This window comes from Drosophila elegans, unplaced genomic scaffold (genome assembly GCF_018152505.1).
Source record: "Drosophila elegans isolate 14027-0461.03 unplaced genomic scaffold, ASM1815250v1 contig_814, whole genome shotgun sequence".
In the NCBI taxonomy this organism is placed as follows: domain Eukaryota; kingdom Metazoa; phylum Arthropoda; class Insecta; order Diptera; family Drosophilidae; genus Drosophila; species Drosophila elegans.
The window spans coordinates 16,930,387-16,946,820 of NW_024546167.1; the positions used below are offsets into that span (position 1 = coordinate 16,930,387).

General features: G+C 48.5%; 1 protein-coding gene across 24 annotated transcripts in view; it reads right to left on the bottom strand.

Moving 5' to 3' along the window:
• Nucleotides 1-16,434, bottom strand: part of LOC108147814 (nesprin-1) — a 109,782-nt gene that overhangs the window by 65,746 nt on the left and 27,602 nt on the right. For 20 of the 24 annotated variants that reach the window (XM_041710528.1, XM_017274563.2, XM_041710535.1 and 17 more), the window contains 5 exons: nucleotides 3,167-16,354; nucleotides 2,495-2,809; nucleotides 1,063-2,205; nucleotides 440-649; nucleotides 56-293 (listed from right to left, as the gene is read on the bottom strand). In XM_041710528.1, coding sequence (XP_041566462.1) covers nucleotides 56-293; nucleotides 440-649; nucleotides 1,063-2,205; nucleotides 2,495-2,809; nucleotides 3,167-16,354 — 15,094 coding nt within the window. The remainder of the gene's footprint in view (nucleotides 1-55; nucleotides 294-439; nucleotides 650-1,062; nucleotides 2,206-2,494; nucleotides 2,810-3,166; nucleotides 16,355-16,434) is intronic. The other 4 variants (XM_017274566.2, XM_041710524.1, XM_041710533.1 and 1 more) reach the window with 3 other exon arrangements.

Sequence of the window (16,434 nt, forward strand, 5' to 3'; positions counted from 1 at the left end):
GACCGTCACAGAGAAACCTTAAGATGAAATTTGAAATTCTATAGCTAACACTTACATGATCCTGTCATTTCCAACATCAGTTGCGATCTCTTGTCACCGATAGAGTTCAACAAATCGTTCATGGACACCAGCTCCTGTTGGGCTGCCTCAGGACGCAATTTGCAAGGACGCATCATCCAATCTGAGACAGAGCTCTGCTGTTTCTTCACCCAATCCTGCAGCTCGGCGCGCTGCTTCTGCTGTTGCTCCAGTTCGCTAACGGATGCAGTCAAACCACCCAAGTGGGATTGCACCTAAACAAAAAGAGCAGGAACATTAATTAGAAATTAAATAATAAGTTTTATAAAGAAAAAAAGAAACCAAGCAATTGTTAATAAATACTGTAGCCATGCAGTCCACCACCTGTTTGATCCTATCTAGGAAGGATCCTGACTCTTACCTTAGCAACTAGTTCATTCAGCTTGCCCACATGGGCACTATTCAGGCGAACTATGCGACGATAGTTGCTGACACGCTCGTGGGCAATTGGATCCGAAAGCGCCTCATTCACATCGCTGAGCTCAACCTGGATCTCAACATCATCATCCTCATCATCTTCAACATCTTTGTTGACATCTTTGATTGAGCTCTGAGTCTTTGGAGGTGGTTTCTTTATATGCAGCAAAGCACAAGGCATAGGGTTTTTTTTTTTTTTTGTGGGTTGTGCATTTTACAACAGTTACGGGGAGGAGTGCGGCAAATCAACAAAAGTTAGAGCAGTGTTGGGTTTTGTAGGGTTAAGGGATTAATAAAAAGAACAAGACGTTGGTTAGAAAATAATAGAACAATTAAAGAAAATAGAATGGATAATAGGCATTTCTAGGCTTTTCATATTTTTGTTCAAAAAAGTAAAAAGAAAAAGTAAAATTTTTTTTTTGCTATTCAAAAGAAAACTACAAAGCTAAACAAAGCCAACAGAAACTACTAATATATTCTGCCATTCTTTTTTTAAAAATGTGAATTTTGAACTACCAAAAGTGATCGCAAGACTACAAATGCAATAAGGATTCAACGTTATCCTACCTGATCCAGCAGATCCTCGAGCTTGGCGCGCACAATGAGCTCCCTTTCGGGAATGGCCTGCATGGCTGTCTCCAGCGGAGAACTTGGACGACTTATGGAGGCAGTGGCTGCCTCACAGGCCTGAACGGCGGCTGCCAATCGGGACTTCTCGTTGTTCAATTTATTCTGCATTTCCTGGGCACATTTCAATTGAGTTTGAGCCAATTCCAGACTCGTGGCCGGGGCATCCAGTTCGGTTTGAATAATCGGCTCATATGCCTCCAGATTACGCATGATGCTATCCAGAGTGTCCTCGTATTCCTGGAACTTAGCCAGCGACTCCAGCAGACGATTCTTGATCTGCACTGAGGTTTGCAGCAGCGAGTTGTAGCTCTCCTGGATGTTCTTCAGCTGGGACTCAACAGTGGGACGAATGGCCGGTGTTGAGGTCTCATAGCGTTTAATCTGCGCCTGACCCTTGGCATTCAAGTCATCCAAATTGGTCTGATACTTTTGGATTTCACCCAACAGGGCCTCGTGCTGTTTGATCTGCTCCTGGGTTTGTTCGCGATTCGAGATGAACAGCGAGTTGTGGGCCATCAGCTGGAAGGAGATCTGCAGCAGCCACTTCTCCACATCCTGCAGACTCTGATGGTAGGCATTGTAATCGAACATCTCCTGTTCCAGCGCCGCAATGTGAGCGGCGCAATCCGTCTTGAGCTTGTCGCAACGGGACTGCAAGCGATTCACTGCATCCACTTCGGTGCCCAGGTCGCGAGCCTCCGACTGCAGCTGCTCCAGCTCATTACCCTTTTGTTTAAGCTCATTCGCAAGGGTCTTGTAGCGCTCCAGCAGAGTCTTCATTTCGCTCAGTTCGCCCTTGGTTTCGGGTGCCACCTTGAGTGTCTTCTCTGCTTCGTTCAGCCATTTCTCAAGCTTGTCCTTGTTGGCAGCAAAATCGTTCCAACGATTTTGTGCCTGCTTCAGATCGCTCAACTTTTGCTTGACCGCCAGACCCAAGGCATCCCAATCCTCACGCACCTTGGTCATCAGTTCCCGCAGCTTCTCTTGCTTGTCCTCGGGCGTTATGTTCGAGGCCTTCGAGTAGGCATCCTGCACCAAAGCCAACAGATGCTGACCTTCGGGCAGGCGGGAAGCCAGGGACTGTTAAAAAATATAATTTGTAAATGATATAAGCTTTGAATTAAAAATATATCACAAACCAAAATAACATTTATATTTTTTAACAACTATAAAACTATTAAATTATTAAATTCAATTAAATAAGATTTTTTTTTAAATTAAAAATTGAATAAAATTCAAAAAATATATTGATCGTCAATGAAAATTCTTGAAATAGCTTCTTTTTTGCGCTGCAACTGGGAGGAGCCCCATATATAGGTAAGTTAAGTTTTTAAAATGTTTCTTTTTGAATAAAGACTGGTTAACTCACATTGACGGTATCCAGTTTCTGGGCAATGATTGCAGCATCGCCATCGGTGGAGCAGTCGTCTAGGACCTGTTGGGCCTTTTCTATCCAGTCATCCATTTCCTTCTTGTAGTTGAGGAACTCAGTGTGATCGGACAGATTCTTCTCGATCTTGGCAACCAATCCCTGGGCGGAAGTCAGAAGCTTGGTGTAGTTGGCCTGGGTTTCGATGGTCTGGTCACGAATGCGAGTGCAGGCACTCTGCTCCATGAGCAGCTCGCAGTTATCGTTCAGATCCTCCACATTATCCTTCTCGGCCAGCACTTCCTCAAGCAGTTTCTGCGGGAAGACAAGGACTTTAGTTCAATGATCTATCACTGGTTATTGAAAGCACATAAAGCAATTAGGCATTAGACAAGAGTCTGTGTAAATGATTAGCTGCAATTGAGTTTACAAAAAGTGATTAGCTGAAAAGTTAGCGGTAGTGATTAGTGTGGGTTTAGTAAATGATTTAATTTCTCACGGTACGAGGTATTTAGATACAAATTTTGTTGTCGGTGAGAGTTCTACATTACGTGCGCGCTTTGGCTATATATATATATATATAGATAATATTCGATTACATTTTTAGTATTTTTTTTTTGTTAGAGGTGCGTGCTACAGTTGCGAGAGTTCGACTTGACGAAGATTTCTTACCTTGGCATTAACCAAATCTTCGGGGTTCTTGTTTTCGCCTTCCTGGGATTTGGTAACGCGCTTGCTCATCGTTTCGATCCAAAGGTTGATCTTGTTGAACTTCTGCAGGAATGTCTGCCAGGCGGCCAGGCAGGATTCCAAGCTGCTGCGAGCATCGCGGGATATTGCCTGGAGGGTTTCCCACTCCGAGGTTAGATGCTTGATCTCCTGGGCCACATTGTCCTGGCCTTCGCTTCCGCTGGTGGCAATCACCGCCTGGCTGAGCTCCTCGCAGGCTTCCAGCAGAGATTTGCCATCCAACGAAGAGGACTGTATGTCTCCCAATCGATTCAGACGACTCTCCACTTGATCCTTCTCGCCATGACAATCGGCACACTGCTCCACTTCGATGCGTGTGCGACGCAGCCAATCCTGCAGCTCATTGTAGGCCTGCTTGTATTTCTCGTGGCTGTTCACCTGGTTCTCCAGTGACTCGATGATCTTATTCACCTGCGTCTGCAGTTCATCGAATTTGCCTAGACCAGGCTGGAAGTCATTCAGATCCAAGCTGCTATCCTCCTTAAGACGCTGATTGATCTTCTCCACAATATCATTATGTCCGTTGATGTCACGCTGAATGACGCGGAATTTCTCCAGCGCCGCACGCTTTTCGCTTAAATCGTTGAGGTACTCATCACTGGCCTTCACACTCGGCTCCACATCCTCCAGCCATTCGACCAGGATCTTATAAAGCTTGAAGATCTCTTCCAGCTGGGCAAGGCGATTGGCCAACTTTTGGCGTACATCGTTGAGATCCACCAAGAGTTTGTCAAAGTCCTGTTTCAGGGATTCCGTGTCTTCCTGGATCTTCGCTGCTCCATTTTGTTCGGTGTTCATTATTACCTTCTCCTTGAGCTCCAACAGATAACGCAACTTGTTTTGACCGGTTTCGAAACCTTGACGAAGGTTTTTCACAGTGTTCAATTTGATTTGAACTTCGTTAAGAGTTCCGGGTATTTGTTCACATTCCGCAAGTTTCTCGCGGGTCTTCTCAATCCAAGATTGGCACTCTTCGTACAGACTGTGATGCTGCTGATGCTCCTGGTAGTGCATCTCCAGGCGACGCATCACCTCCTTGGCCAGGGTCAGTAGAGCATTGTATTTGGTGGTCAACTGCATGATGGCATTGCTGATCCTTGTGTCGGAGCAAGTCTCCAGCAGAACCTGGGCCTTCATGTTAAGGTCATCCAGCGTCTTCTGCCAGTCGAACAGGGTCTGCAGATGTCCCTGGAATTGCTCGAGGACAACCTTCTTTTGGATCAAACTATCCTGCAGTTTGTTGTAGGATTGCACCAAAGCTTCGGTCTTACTTAACCACTCCAAAGCTTCGGTGTACTGATCCTGGTAGTCGGACCACTTGACAATGCCCACTTCCAGATAATCCTTGGCCTTATTCAGGGCTTCACTATAGGCATCGAATTCCTCTTGAAGCAGGGCCACTTCCTGTTCGATGATTTCACAATCCTCGGGCTCTGCACTGCGGCAAGCGATCTCGCCCTGCTCCAGAGCATTCTTCAGTTTCTGGGCACCATCTGGGAGTTCACCCTGCAGAATCTTCAGTTGGTGCGTCTTCTCGGCCAGAGCTTGTTTATCTCCCGTGGGCTCCGAGCACTTGCTCAACCGCTCCTTGGCGTTTCTCAGCCAGGTGGCGAACTCATTGCCTGCATCAATCAAAGACTGATAGCTCTCAATGGTGTTCTTCTGCTTCTCATACAGATCCTTGGCTTGCTTGGTAAGATTCTCGTACTTATCCGAGATCTCAGTGCCCGGAGCGCCTTGCTGGAGAACTGAAGCCTTGGAGGTGACTGACTGAATCATGGGTTCAAAGGACACTATATCCTGGACAATGTTATTCGTCTGCCGGAGATTGGCCTTGCGTTCGCTCAAACCACAACTGAGACCGGGTTGACCACGCTTGGACTTGACAATCTTCTGTTCACAGGCCTGTTGCAACTTGGCCTCTCTGTCGGTGATCCATTGCTGCAACTGCGAGTAGCTGGAACTGTAGTCCGCCCATTGCAGCAGATTCGTTTCCAGCTGCACCTTGGCGGTGGACATTTTCTTAACCAAGCGATCCCATTCGGTCTGCAATTCCTTCATCTCAGTGTTGATGGCATCGCGTCCATCGGAGCGCGTGTTCCTGATAATCTTTTCGCCATTGTTAATGGCCGTGTGCACCAAATTCTGGCCAAGCTCACGGTTGCGAATCAGATCCTGGATCTGCTCCAGTCGTCGTTGGAGAGCCTCCTTGGAGCCAGCTCCTTCGCCTGCCGACTGAATCGTGGCCTTGGCATTGGCTATCCAATCCTTGGCAGATTTCATGTTAGCATCGTACTCACGATGCTGATCCCGATTGGTTTCCACCTTCTTGAGAACATCCTTGGCCAGGTTCACTTGCACTTGATAGACGGAACCCAAATGCCGCAGCTGATTGTTCACATAGGTGTCCAGGTGGGACTTCAGTAGACTGGCAGCCGAAGCATTGAACTTATCGATGTCATCCTTTCCCTTTTCAAGACGCGACATCACCTCCTTCATATCGGCCACCTGTTTCTCCTTATCCGGAAGGTTGGGGCACAGGTTAAGCTTGTGGTTCTTCACAAGGATGTCGATCTGTTGCAACCATTCCATTAGCCGCTCATACTCTTCCTTGTAAGCTCGCCACTGCACCATGGTGACCTCGAGGTTCTCCTTCTGCTGGTTGATTTCACGGAACAAACTCTCGAAGCTGTCGCGCAGGGCACGGATATCGTTCCTAATGATCTCCTGACCTTGCGAAGAGGTACTGGCCAGCACCACTTCGCCAGTGTGAACCAAGTGCTCCACTAAAAGTTCACCCTGAGCCTGCTTGTTGAGCAGAGCTTCTGTGGCCTGAACAGCATTTTCAATGGCCAACTTATCGCTTAAGCTGCTCTGTTTCAGCGAAGGGAATTTCTCACGTGCGCGTCCAATCCAGCTAACCAAATCATCGTAGGCCTCCTTGAACAATCGATGATCCCTGTACTGATCCTGGCGGTTCGAAAGAAGTTTTTGGGTCTTACCAAAAAGCTCATCAAACGTATCCAGTACTTTTTGAGCCTGGAAGGCCGCCTGACTCTGTTGACCGCTGGCAATCATTTCCTTGGCTTGAATCTTCAGCGCATCCACATCGATCTTCTCCACGCGCACCTTTTCCTCCGTTGATTTAACACGATCCAATTGAGCTCGCTTCTCTGTCATTGTTGTTTGGTGTTCACTTAATTCCTTAACCAAACCATCCAACCACTCGTTGAATTTGCGAACATTTTGCACTTGGTCCAGGAATCCAGACCATTGAGTAATAGAGTCGTCCAGATTAGACTTGACATCCATGATGCGCAGAGCAATTCCTGACCAGAGCTCTTGGAGATCTGTGAGTTCCTTGTTGATAGCTTCATGACCTGCGGGTGCTGTGTTGGCCAGCACATGCTGAGCCTGCTCAAGGATCTTCAAGACACGAGCAGAACCTTCGTCCTTCAGCAAGATAACATCTTGAATAGTGGCCAACTTTTTATCCAGTTCTTTCGGACTCATAGACGACATGTCGGAGCAGTAGTCCAACTTCTCTTTAATGTCATTGATCCAAGAGGAACAATCAGAAATTGAGTTGTCAAAGTCTTCGTGGGAAGTGACGTACTGCTGCCAACGGTTGTTCAGTTCCTTGACCTTGTGGAAGATCTGCTGGTACTTGGTCACCAATTCAGGACCAGAGGCTCGATTGCTGCTGGGACCCTTAAGCAGGGTTTGCGCCTTCTCCGTGACATTGTCAACTTCCAGTTCCTTGGCACGTACATCTCCCTGGAGAGCCTTCAGAGCATCCAACTGAGCACGCTTCTTTGGCAGATCCTCCTTGAGATCGATAGCATGAAGATTGTTATCCGTATCACGAATCCAAGCCAGACACTGGTCACGTAGTTGCTCGTACTCCGACCAATGTTGTAGGCGTGCTTCAATACCCTCAATGGTGGAGCTGATAGTTGCCAGTAGACTCTCCCATTCCTGCTGGGTGGTGTCGATCTGGGACTTGATGTTCACCTGACCCACATCCACTGTACCCGGAATGACCTTCTCGCCCAAGGCCCTCACTTGATCGACTCGTGGGAACTCATCAGCCAAACTGGCCTTAAGATTCTTTAGGCGGTCCAGGTTCGTGTGCAATGAGATCTGCTCGAGATCCAAATCGCCCCAATAGTGAACCGTATTTTGGGTGGCATCGATAAACTCTTGAGCGTCCATCACGGCCTTGGAGTATTGCTGATGGGCACTCACAATGCCCTCGTAGCGCTCCACGTAGTTCTGGGCACGCTTTTGCAGCTTTCCAAAGCGATCAGAAATATCCTTAAGGATTTGGTCCACGAGGTCTGTCTTCTCCGGTAAATTGGCGGCAATCTCTTGAAGGTTACCCAATTCCACCTGGTGGTTGTTAATGTCGTTTAGGATGTCACGATAGGTTTGCAGCTTAGTGCGTTTCTCGTCCAGCGTTGTCTTCAGCTCGATATCAGCTGGAAGAGCATTCTCCGTTTCGTCTAACCAGCTCTTAAGATTATCGGCAATCTCATCAAAGCCAGACCATTTGGCAATTTTATCCTGAATCTTTCTCGCTGTGATGGCAATGTTGTCAAACAATTGATCGAAGGTCAGGTCATCCAGTTGACTGCGAATGGCTTCACGTCCTTCGGTCGCTGTTGATCCGTAGCACTTCTCGCCCAGCTCAACGGTACTGTTCAGGAGCTGAGTGGCAGTAGGCTGCTGTGCCAGAAGCTCTTGGATAACCAGTTGCTTCTTCAGGAGATCGTCACGAGAGGCAACGGTGGACAAGTCACAGCAATCATCGTAACGGGCCTGAGCATTTGCCAACCAATCCGCGCACTGCTTGTATTTATCATTAAAGTGACCATGGTCCTGGACAGCCTGCTCGCATTTCTTGAGAATCTCCTTAGCGGTGGCTTGTATCGATTGGAATCTGGAGGAGACCTGCTGCACGTTTACAGCAATTCTAGTCTCACCAGAACTTTGCACCAGCTCAGAGGTGTCGTCCTTCATCTTGTCAAAGTCAGCTTCGTTTTGACGTAAATTCTGAGCCAGAGACTGGAAGCGATTCAGTTGCTCTTCCTTCTCCTCGAACGAAGATTTCAGATTGTAGTTCTTTAGAGCATTCTCCGCCTCGCCCAGCCAATTGATCAGACGATCCAAATTGACTTCGTAATCATTCCATTGCTGAAGGCGATTCTCTAGTCCACTCTTTACGTCACTTAACGAACCACCGAACTTCTCAAAATCGGCATGCAAGTTGGCCAGATCACGGGCCATTGCCTCCTTCGATCGGGCGGGTATGTTATTGGCCTGTTGTTCGATGTGGTCCTCCAGGGACTTCAGTTTGGCCACACCTTCCGGCAAAGCATCCTGAATCTCGTTGATCTTCTGGAGACGTGCTTGCAGCGCTGCTTTGTTGCCCGAGTAGTCAGAGTAACCGGTGAGGCGATCCCAAAGATTCTTCTGGTAATCCTGCTGAGCCTTCTGCAGCTCACTGAACTGTTGGTATACATCGAATGCTCCGTCAAGATCAGAAACTAATTTGGCACAGTCCTGACCCACTTGCTCGTAACGCTTGTTGACTTCAGCCACAGCCTTGGAGATCTCATCGGCATTTGCAGGAGCTGCGCTTCCCAAAAGAGCTGCTGCCTTTTCATTTACTGCCTCGACAATGCGTTTATGGGAGTTAATGTCCTGGTTTGTGGCCTTGTACTTGTACAATTTGGAGCGAATTTCCTGAGCGCTAGTCCAACTGGCTGGGTTTTCATTGTGAATAAGTTTTTCCACTTGATCCAACCAGTTGGTGGTTTGATTAAGAATGTCCTGGTAGCTGGTGAGCTGAACACCCTGTGCCTCCTGACGTTTCTCCAGATTGCGAATGCCCTCGTCCAGTTTGTCCCAACGATCGCGGATATCACGCAGGTCCTTGCGAATCTTCTCCCTACCCTGAGTTGAAGTCTCTGGCAGAGCCTTTTCTCCAGCAGCATTGAGAGCAGCGAATAGGCTTTCTGCCTGCTCTTTTTCAGACAGCAGCACTTGCAGGATATTCGAACTCTGGGTGGGTTCATCTAAGAGCACCTTCTCCATCTGCGCCTCAATGGGTTGCAGCCACAAATCCACCTCGTTGTACTTGTCCTGGTAAAACTGGTGATCGTCGACAAGGTTGGACCAACGATTGACCACTTCCTTGCTTAGAACCTGTAGCAGTTGATAGCGATTGGTAATCTGAGTGGTAAGCGTCTTTAGACGATCAGCTCCGCAGTTGTTAAGCAGGGCATGGGCAGCATCTCCGAAGGCATCGAGCTCCTTCTCCTTTTGGAGAATGAGTTCCCTTTGGATCTTGTACTTTTCCAGCTGTTCCACTTTCTCGTGGAGCGTCGACTTAAGCTGCTGCTCACGGAAAACGGCCTCTGCATTGCGACACCACTTGGTGAGCTCTTCGAGCGCCTTCTCAAATTTGTCCCACTGGGCGAGCACATCCTTTTGCTTGCCTTCAATGCCCTCGATGTCGTCGAAATGGCTCTTCATGGTGGTCTCCAATTCCTCGATCTCCTTGTCCAGCACCTCATTGCCCTTCTCGGAAGTCGTGGCCTTGACCTTCTCAAACAGGTCACGTATATCGCTGATCAACTTCATGGCCTGCGGTTTGTTCTGAGCCAATTGTCCCAGTGTTTCAATCTTGCGCTTAATGTCTGCCTTCTCGCCATAAGCATCGTCGCACTCCAGCAACTTGGCCTTCTCATTCGATATCCAAGTCTTGGCTGAAGACAAGGCATGGTTTAGTTCGTTATGCTTCTGGACACAATCCTCCAGATTGTGCAAAATCTCATCGGATTTTTGGACAATGCTCTGGAAAAGTTGTTTGATCGAGGCTAGGTACACATTCAACGAGTTATCCTTGATCTGATCCACCAGTATCTGGGCCTTGTCACAGACATTATCGACAAGGACATTGTGCGTGGTGATTTCCTGGTGGAGTAACTTGTGGTTCTGCAATTGAGCACGCTTTTCCTGCAGCGTCGTTTTCGGCTCCGTGTGGCTCTGCATGGCCTTGTCCACATCCTTTAGCCACTTGGTGAGCTGATCCTGGGCAATGCTGAACTCGTTGAACTGCAGCAGACACTGATCGATCTTCTGTGTGGCCGAGTTCAAATCATCAGTGTAGTTGTCCCACAGAGTGCGCAGGGATCTCAATTGCTGGCGGATGATTTCACGACCTTCTGGACTGGTGTGACCATAGAGCTTCTCGCCGCGGTCGATGAGACCCTCGAAAAGAGTGGAGTCCGAAATGCGTTTGTCGGACATTTCACGCAGTTTGTTCTGCTGATCTTGCAGCACGCTTTGATCGCCCACAATTTCGTTGGCCTTGGCCAGCTCATCAGCTGAAGATTGAAGACTCTGCTTGAATGCATCGAAATCGTTATCGAAGCTCTCGTGATCCTTTACATAGTTCACATACTTGGCTATCGATTCCTTGCAGAGGTTTTTCAGGGTCTGATAGCGAGTATTCAGGCGGGACAGCTTAAGGTTCAAGTCGGTTTCACCCTCAATCTCACGACCTTGATCCATCAGCTCATTGATAGCCGATCCACGGCGTTCAATATCCTTGGCAATATCCTGCAGCTGCTTCAAATGGGCATTCTTAGCTTCCGCTGTGCTTTTAAGGTTCTGGTTCTTGACGACCGCCTCGACATTCTTCATCCAGTTGTCCAGCTCTTCAATTATCGTGTCAAACTCATCCCATTTGGAGCAGAGCTGCTTCAGTTTAACGGCCGAGTCCTGACACAGTGTCATGAAGTCCTCCCACGATTGCTTCGGTTCCTCGAAACCCTTAAGCAGGGCTGGATGGCCACTGGGATGGGTTTGGGTCAGCACAGTTTCCAATAACTTATGACAGGTATCGAAAATGGAATCACCCTCGGGCTTGTGCTGCAAAAGATTTTCCACCACAAGCAGTTTTTCCTCGGCGCCCTCCTTCTCGAAAGTCGTCTCGTTGAGAATGTCAATAGCTTCGGATTTAATAGTGTTTAGCCAGTCTTGCGCCTTTTCAAGTACCTGATCGTAAGCCTCATGTTTAACCACATGGTTACCCACGGTTGTAATCCTATCGGAAATCTTCTTGGATAGAGTGTTATACTCCTGGATGGATTCCTCGGTCTTCCTCTCTGACTCATCATCACAAAGGGTCACAGCCTTGTCATGCAATTGTTTAAGAGCATTTTTGTGAAGGGTTATTTCCTGGAGCTGAGTCTTGTAGTTCTGCAGAGCAGCCTTTTTGGTGGCTAAAGTTGGATACAATTCGTCACCGGCGGGAACCTTTGCTTTCGACTCGTTGAGGTAGTGCGAAACCTGGGTGTAACTTTCTTCGATCGATGTCTTTTGAATCAAAACACCCTCAACCTGCTGCATGAAAGCATTTGCCTCATCGCGCAGATAATCGAACTTCTCACGCATTTGACGAAGATCTGAGCGGATGCGTTCGCGATTATCGGGCGAGACCACAGGATACAGGGCCTCACCAATGTCCACAGCGTTGTTCAACAAAACTTGTCCATTGTCAAAGGTCTTGATGTAGTTTTTGACCGTCTGCAATTGTTGAGCTGTGGCAGAAGAAGATCCAGGCGATCCCATGCGAGCCAATTCCTGGAATTCGATCTTAGCATCACCGAACCACTCATTGAAATCCTTGGCTGCCTTGGCAAAGTTGGCATTAGACAACTGGGCACTACGGATCTTGTCAATATAACCAGTCAAAGCCTTAGACACAGCCTGATAACGCTGCACCAAGTGGGTGACAAACTGTCCAATTCTTGCCTCTGGGTTCTTTTCAATTAGTTGCTGGGAAGTCTGCTCAAGATTGTTGATTATGGGCTCATGGGCCAAGACATCCTGTTGGAGAATGGACAATTCCTGAAGCTTTTGTGGCACTTCGGGTAGATTAACTTGACTGCTGGTCTCTGCCTTTACCCTTCCTTCAACGTCACGCAACCAATTGGAAATCTGCTCGTTCGCCTGCTCATACTGAGACCACAAATCCACGTTCTCGTCGAGGATTCCCTTGATTTTGTCAAAGCTATCCTGCAGAGCCTGCATGTCCTTGCGCAGTAACTCGGCATCGTTGGTAAGTTCAGCCAGGTTTTGAGGTGATTCGACCGCCTTTAGCATTTCCAGTGACTTCAGCGTTTCGGCATGTCGCGCCTTGCAATCATCGATGCTCTTGCTGACCTCCTGTAGCGAAGACTTCTTCACGTCCAGGTTGTATTTGTCACTGGACGACTCAGGCTGACACCAAGCCACCTTTTCGCGTTGAGTCGCGATGATGCGCTTCAGCATGCCCACCTTGTCGGCATGGAATTTCTTAAGGAACTGCAGCAGAGAACTCTCGATCTTCTTGGCATAGAGATCAACATTCTCATAGCGCTTCTGCACGTTATTCAGTTCCTTCGGTATAATAGACTCACTGAAAGTGGGATACAGATTACGCAGCTCGTCGACCTTTTGTTTGATGTTGTCGATTTCGTTTCCGCTATTGTCGAGTTCACCGCGCAGGGCACGGCATTGCAGCAGACGTTCCATGATCTTGTTATTATCACCGGACATGTCGTCGCACTTGATGAGCTGCTCACGGAGTTTGCTCACCCGCTCGCCAGCTTCCTTCGAACGTTTGCGTAACTCTTGTTCCTGATCATTAAACGAAGTGGTAACAGCACTCAAACGATCAGCATTGCTGCTCACTTCGGCGAACTGCTCAGTCAGAAGTTTATTGAGTGCAGATAGGGCGGGAATTTCAGCGCCTTTGTTTATCTTGACCAAATCATTTGTTTTCTCCACAATTGAATCCTTTAGAGCCTCGTAGGATGGCAACTCGGTGCGATATTTGCTCAGACGCATGGGTCCAAACTCAATTTCAATTGAGTTATCTGCCGCATCACAAAGTCCCTGATTCGTTTCGGACAACCAGGGTAGCAAGTCCTTCTTGGCATCTTCGATCTGTGACCAAATAACAGCCTCAGTCTCGTAGACATGGGCGTTCTTGGCCGTCTTGTCGTGCAGATCCTGCCAGGTTTGCTTGGCAGCTGTTACCTCCTGTGGCACTTCCTGTGGAATTGGCTCTCCAATGGCACTGAATAGTTTAGCCACATTGTTGCCCCGTCGCTCGAGTTCATCCAAGCTAAGCTTAGATTTGCGCAACTGTTCCATGGTCTTTCTGGTCTTCTCGGAAGCTTGCTGGAGCTCAGTTTCATCGCGTGGCTGTTGTGGTATAGCATTGAACAAATCTTCTGCCTTCTTTAGCTCCTTGGAGAACTTGTCCTTGGAATCGGCATACTCCCTCAATGCCTGGCTTATCAAGTTGTACTTCTGTATGCGATCGGCAATCTCGTTCTGAAGGGAATCGTAGTTCTTATCCATCACAAGAAGGCTCTCCTGAATGGCAGGCATGCTGGCAATATCCTCCCGCATCAGCAAAGAACCTTCGTCATGAATGCGATTCTTCAGATCGGCCTGGTACTTCAAGGCATCGTTGAGAGCCACCAAATCGGCAATGATCTGATCGATGTTGTTCAGAGTCGGATGCTGTCTGAGAATCTCGTCCAGCTTGGCGCGATTCTCCTGCAGCGCCTGGCCAAAGTTGTGTTCCAGCGCATGGAACTTATCCTTCCGTACGGTCATCTGTTGAATTTGCTGCTGTTGATTTTGGGAGCGTAGCTTTAGGTTCTCCAACTTATTCTCAACATCATTCACAATTTGAGTGGCGATCAGTGGACGACGGGACAAGGCATCTCTCAGCTGAATGGCTGGATTTTCGTCGATCTCCTTGGCCTGACCCTTCCAGTAGCCAATGCCCTGACCCAAATTATCGATCTCATCGATGACCTTGCTCAGTTCCTCGGCGGCGGGTCCTTCGGGTTTGTCTAGCTGGTGCTTCAAATAGTTCAAATGGGACTCAGTGTCGTTCTTCCAGCCCAGCAGTTCAGTCCACTTCTCCAGAGCCGCCTTCTTTTGCAGCATGTTGGTCTCCAGGTTTTGATAGTTAACCACTAAAGCAGTGTAGGCATCGTTCAGGGCATTCGATTCTTCGGGAGTGGCTCCCAGGGCCAATTGCTTAACCTCATCGTAGATGGCATTAAAACTTGGCTTCTTATCGGCATGTTCCTGCAGTAGGGCATGGATAACATGCAGACTGGTTTCCACACGTTCCGGATTGATTTCTTCCACTTGCGTAATCTGGTTACGAAGCTGTTCCATCCAGTTTGAGAAGTTCACCAGTTTGGCGTTAAAGTCCTGCCGGGAAATGATGGCATCGGAGACTTCGTTGATGTGACCGCGAGTGGCTTCCGAAAGCTTCTGCAACTTGCCCTTCATCTGGTTCACGCGATCCTTCAAGGCAGCTGCGCCTTCGGGCGCCAAATGCAAACTAATTTGATCGGCATTCTGACCCAGAGTCACGAGCTTAGCCTGCTGCTGCGAGATCTCGTTGTTGAAGGACTTCAGTTTGACCAGCTCCTTTTCGAGTTTGTCAATGTGCGGTGTATTGAGGACAGCTGGTCGCCTGGACATCAGCTGCTCGCCCTGCGAAACCCAATCCTCCAGCTTGGCCGCATCGGCGTCGAAGGACTTCCAATTGCCCACCAATTTTTCGAGCTTGGCGCTAGCCTGCTTCGCGTTCTCATGGACAGCCGTCCAACGCGAATGCATGGCATCCAGCTCGTCGGGGGCATTGGTCTTACACAACATTTTATGACTGATGTTTGATATGCCATGGAGCTTGTCCAATTGCTCCTGACACTGTGTCTCGAATTGTTGGGCATTCTGTTGCATGGCAACGGCTTCTTCGAGGGAGATGGGCTTAGAAACTACATTATTTACCTTGACTTCGCTTTGCTCCACAGCGGGCTTGATTTGCTGCAGACCGGCCTGGAATTGCTGCCAGTTGACAAGATCCTCCTGCACAGCCTGTGCCTGATGGTCCACATTCCGATTGATGGCACTGAGGACCTCCTGCAGCTTGGTGATCTCGCCCTTAAGTCGCTTGGCCTCGGCAATGTTGCCCTCCTTGGGTGCCAACTCGGAGGCATCGGCGGCCAAGAGATCCAGTTGCTTCATGCGATCCCCAAGGATGCGCTTGAAGGCCTGCACCTTGACCACACGCTCCTCCGGTGTGAGATCCTCGGACTGAAGGGCTTCGATATTCTTGGGCGCAACCTTATTGGCCCATTCCTGCAGTTCGGCCAGGCGTGTCTTGTAGTTATTCCACTTGGCACTGTAGTCCTCCAGATAGCCGACGCGATCCTTCACATGCTCCATGGTGTTGAAGAACATCTTCTCCACCTCGGTCACTTCCTTCTCCAGAATGGGACGCTTGTCGGCAGCAGCCAGTGGAGCCAATTCTGATTTCAGAGCATGCAACTTGGGCAGAAGCTGATGGGAAGCCTGCTGCAGTTGCACATTGAGATCTCGCTTGGACTTCAGATCCTGACTGACGTTCTTGGGATCGGTTTGCAATGGGGTCAACGAGCGAAGCTCCGTCTCCGCAGTTTGCAACATGGAGAAGATGTCGTTCTTCTGGTCCACGAAATCACTCCAAACAGCCTGGGTTCCCTTGAGGGCCTGCAGTTTGTCAGAGGTTTCAGTGTACGCCTGATTCCAACCCGTCTCCAGATTCTTCACATCAGTATTCACAAAGGCTGGGGCGTGCACATCCTTGATCAGATCACGTCCTCTTTGCAGCATAGACATGATGTGTGGACGCTGGTGATCCAGCTGATTGATGGCATATTGCTGCTCCTCAATCAGGCGATTCACACGTTCCAGGCTGTCGGGAGCTGGTATATTGGCCGTCTGATCCTTGACCTTGCTCAGCAGACAGACAACCTCGTGAACTTCTCTGCGGTAAGTGTAGCACTTGGAGAAAACTTCCGTCTTGACCATGGTGATCTCAATCGTGGGTATAAGGTTCTTGTAGCGAGCAATCAGGTCCTCCAGCTTCTTCTGCTCGAGATTACCCTCATCTTCGGTTGCGTAACTAAGCAGAGAGTCCAAGGTCTTGACCAGCCATTTCATATCCTCCCGTTTGTTGTCGGCATCTTGGCAGATTTTCTGTTACAAAAAAAATTAATTTTATTAATAAAGGTTGCAAAAGATCATGCCAAACAAATCTTTGTTTTAAGAAAAGACAG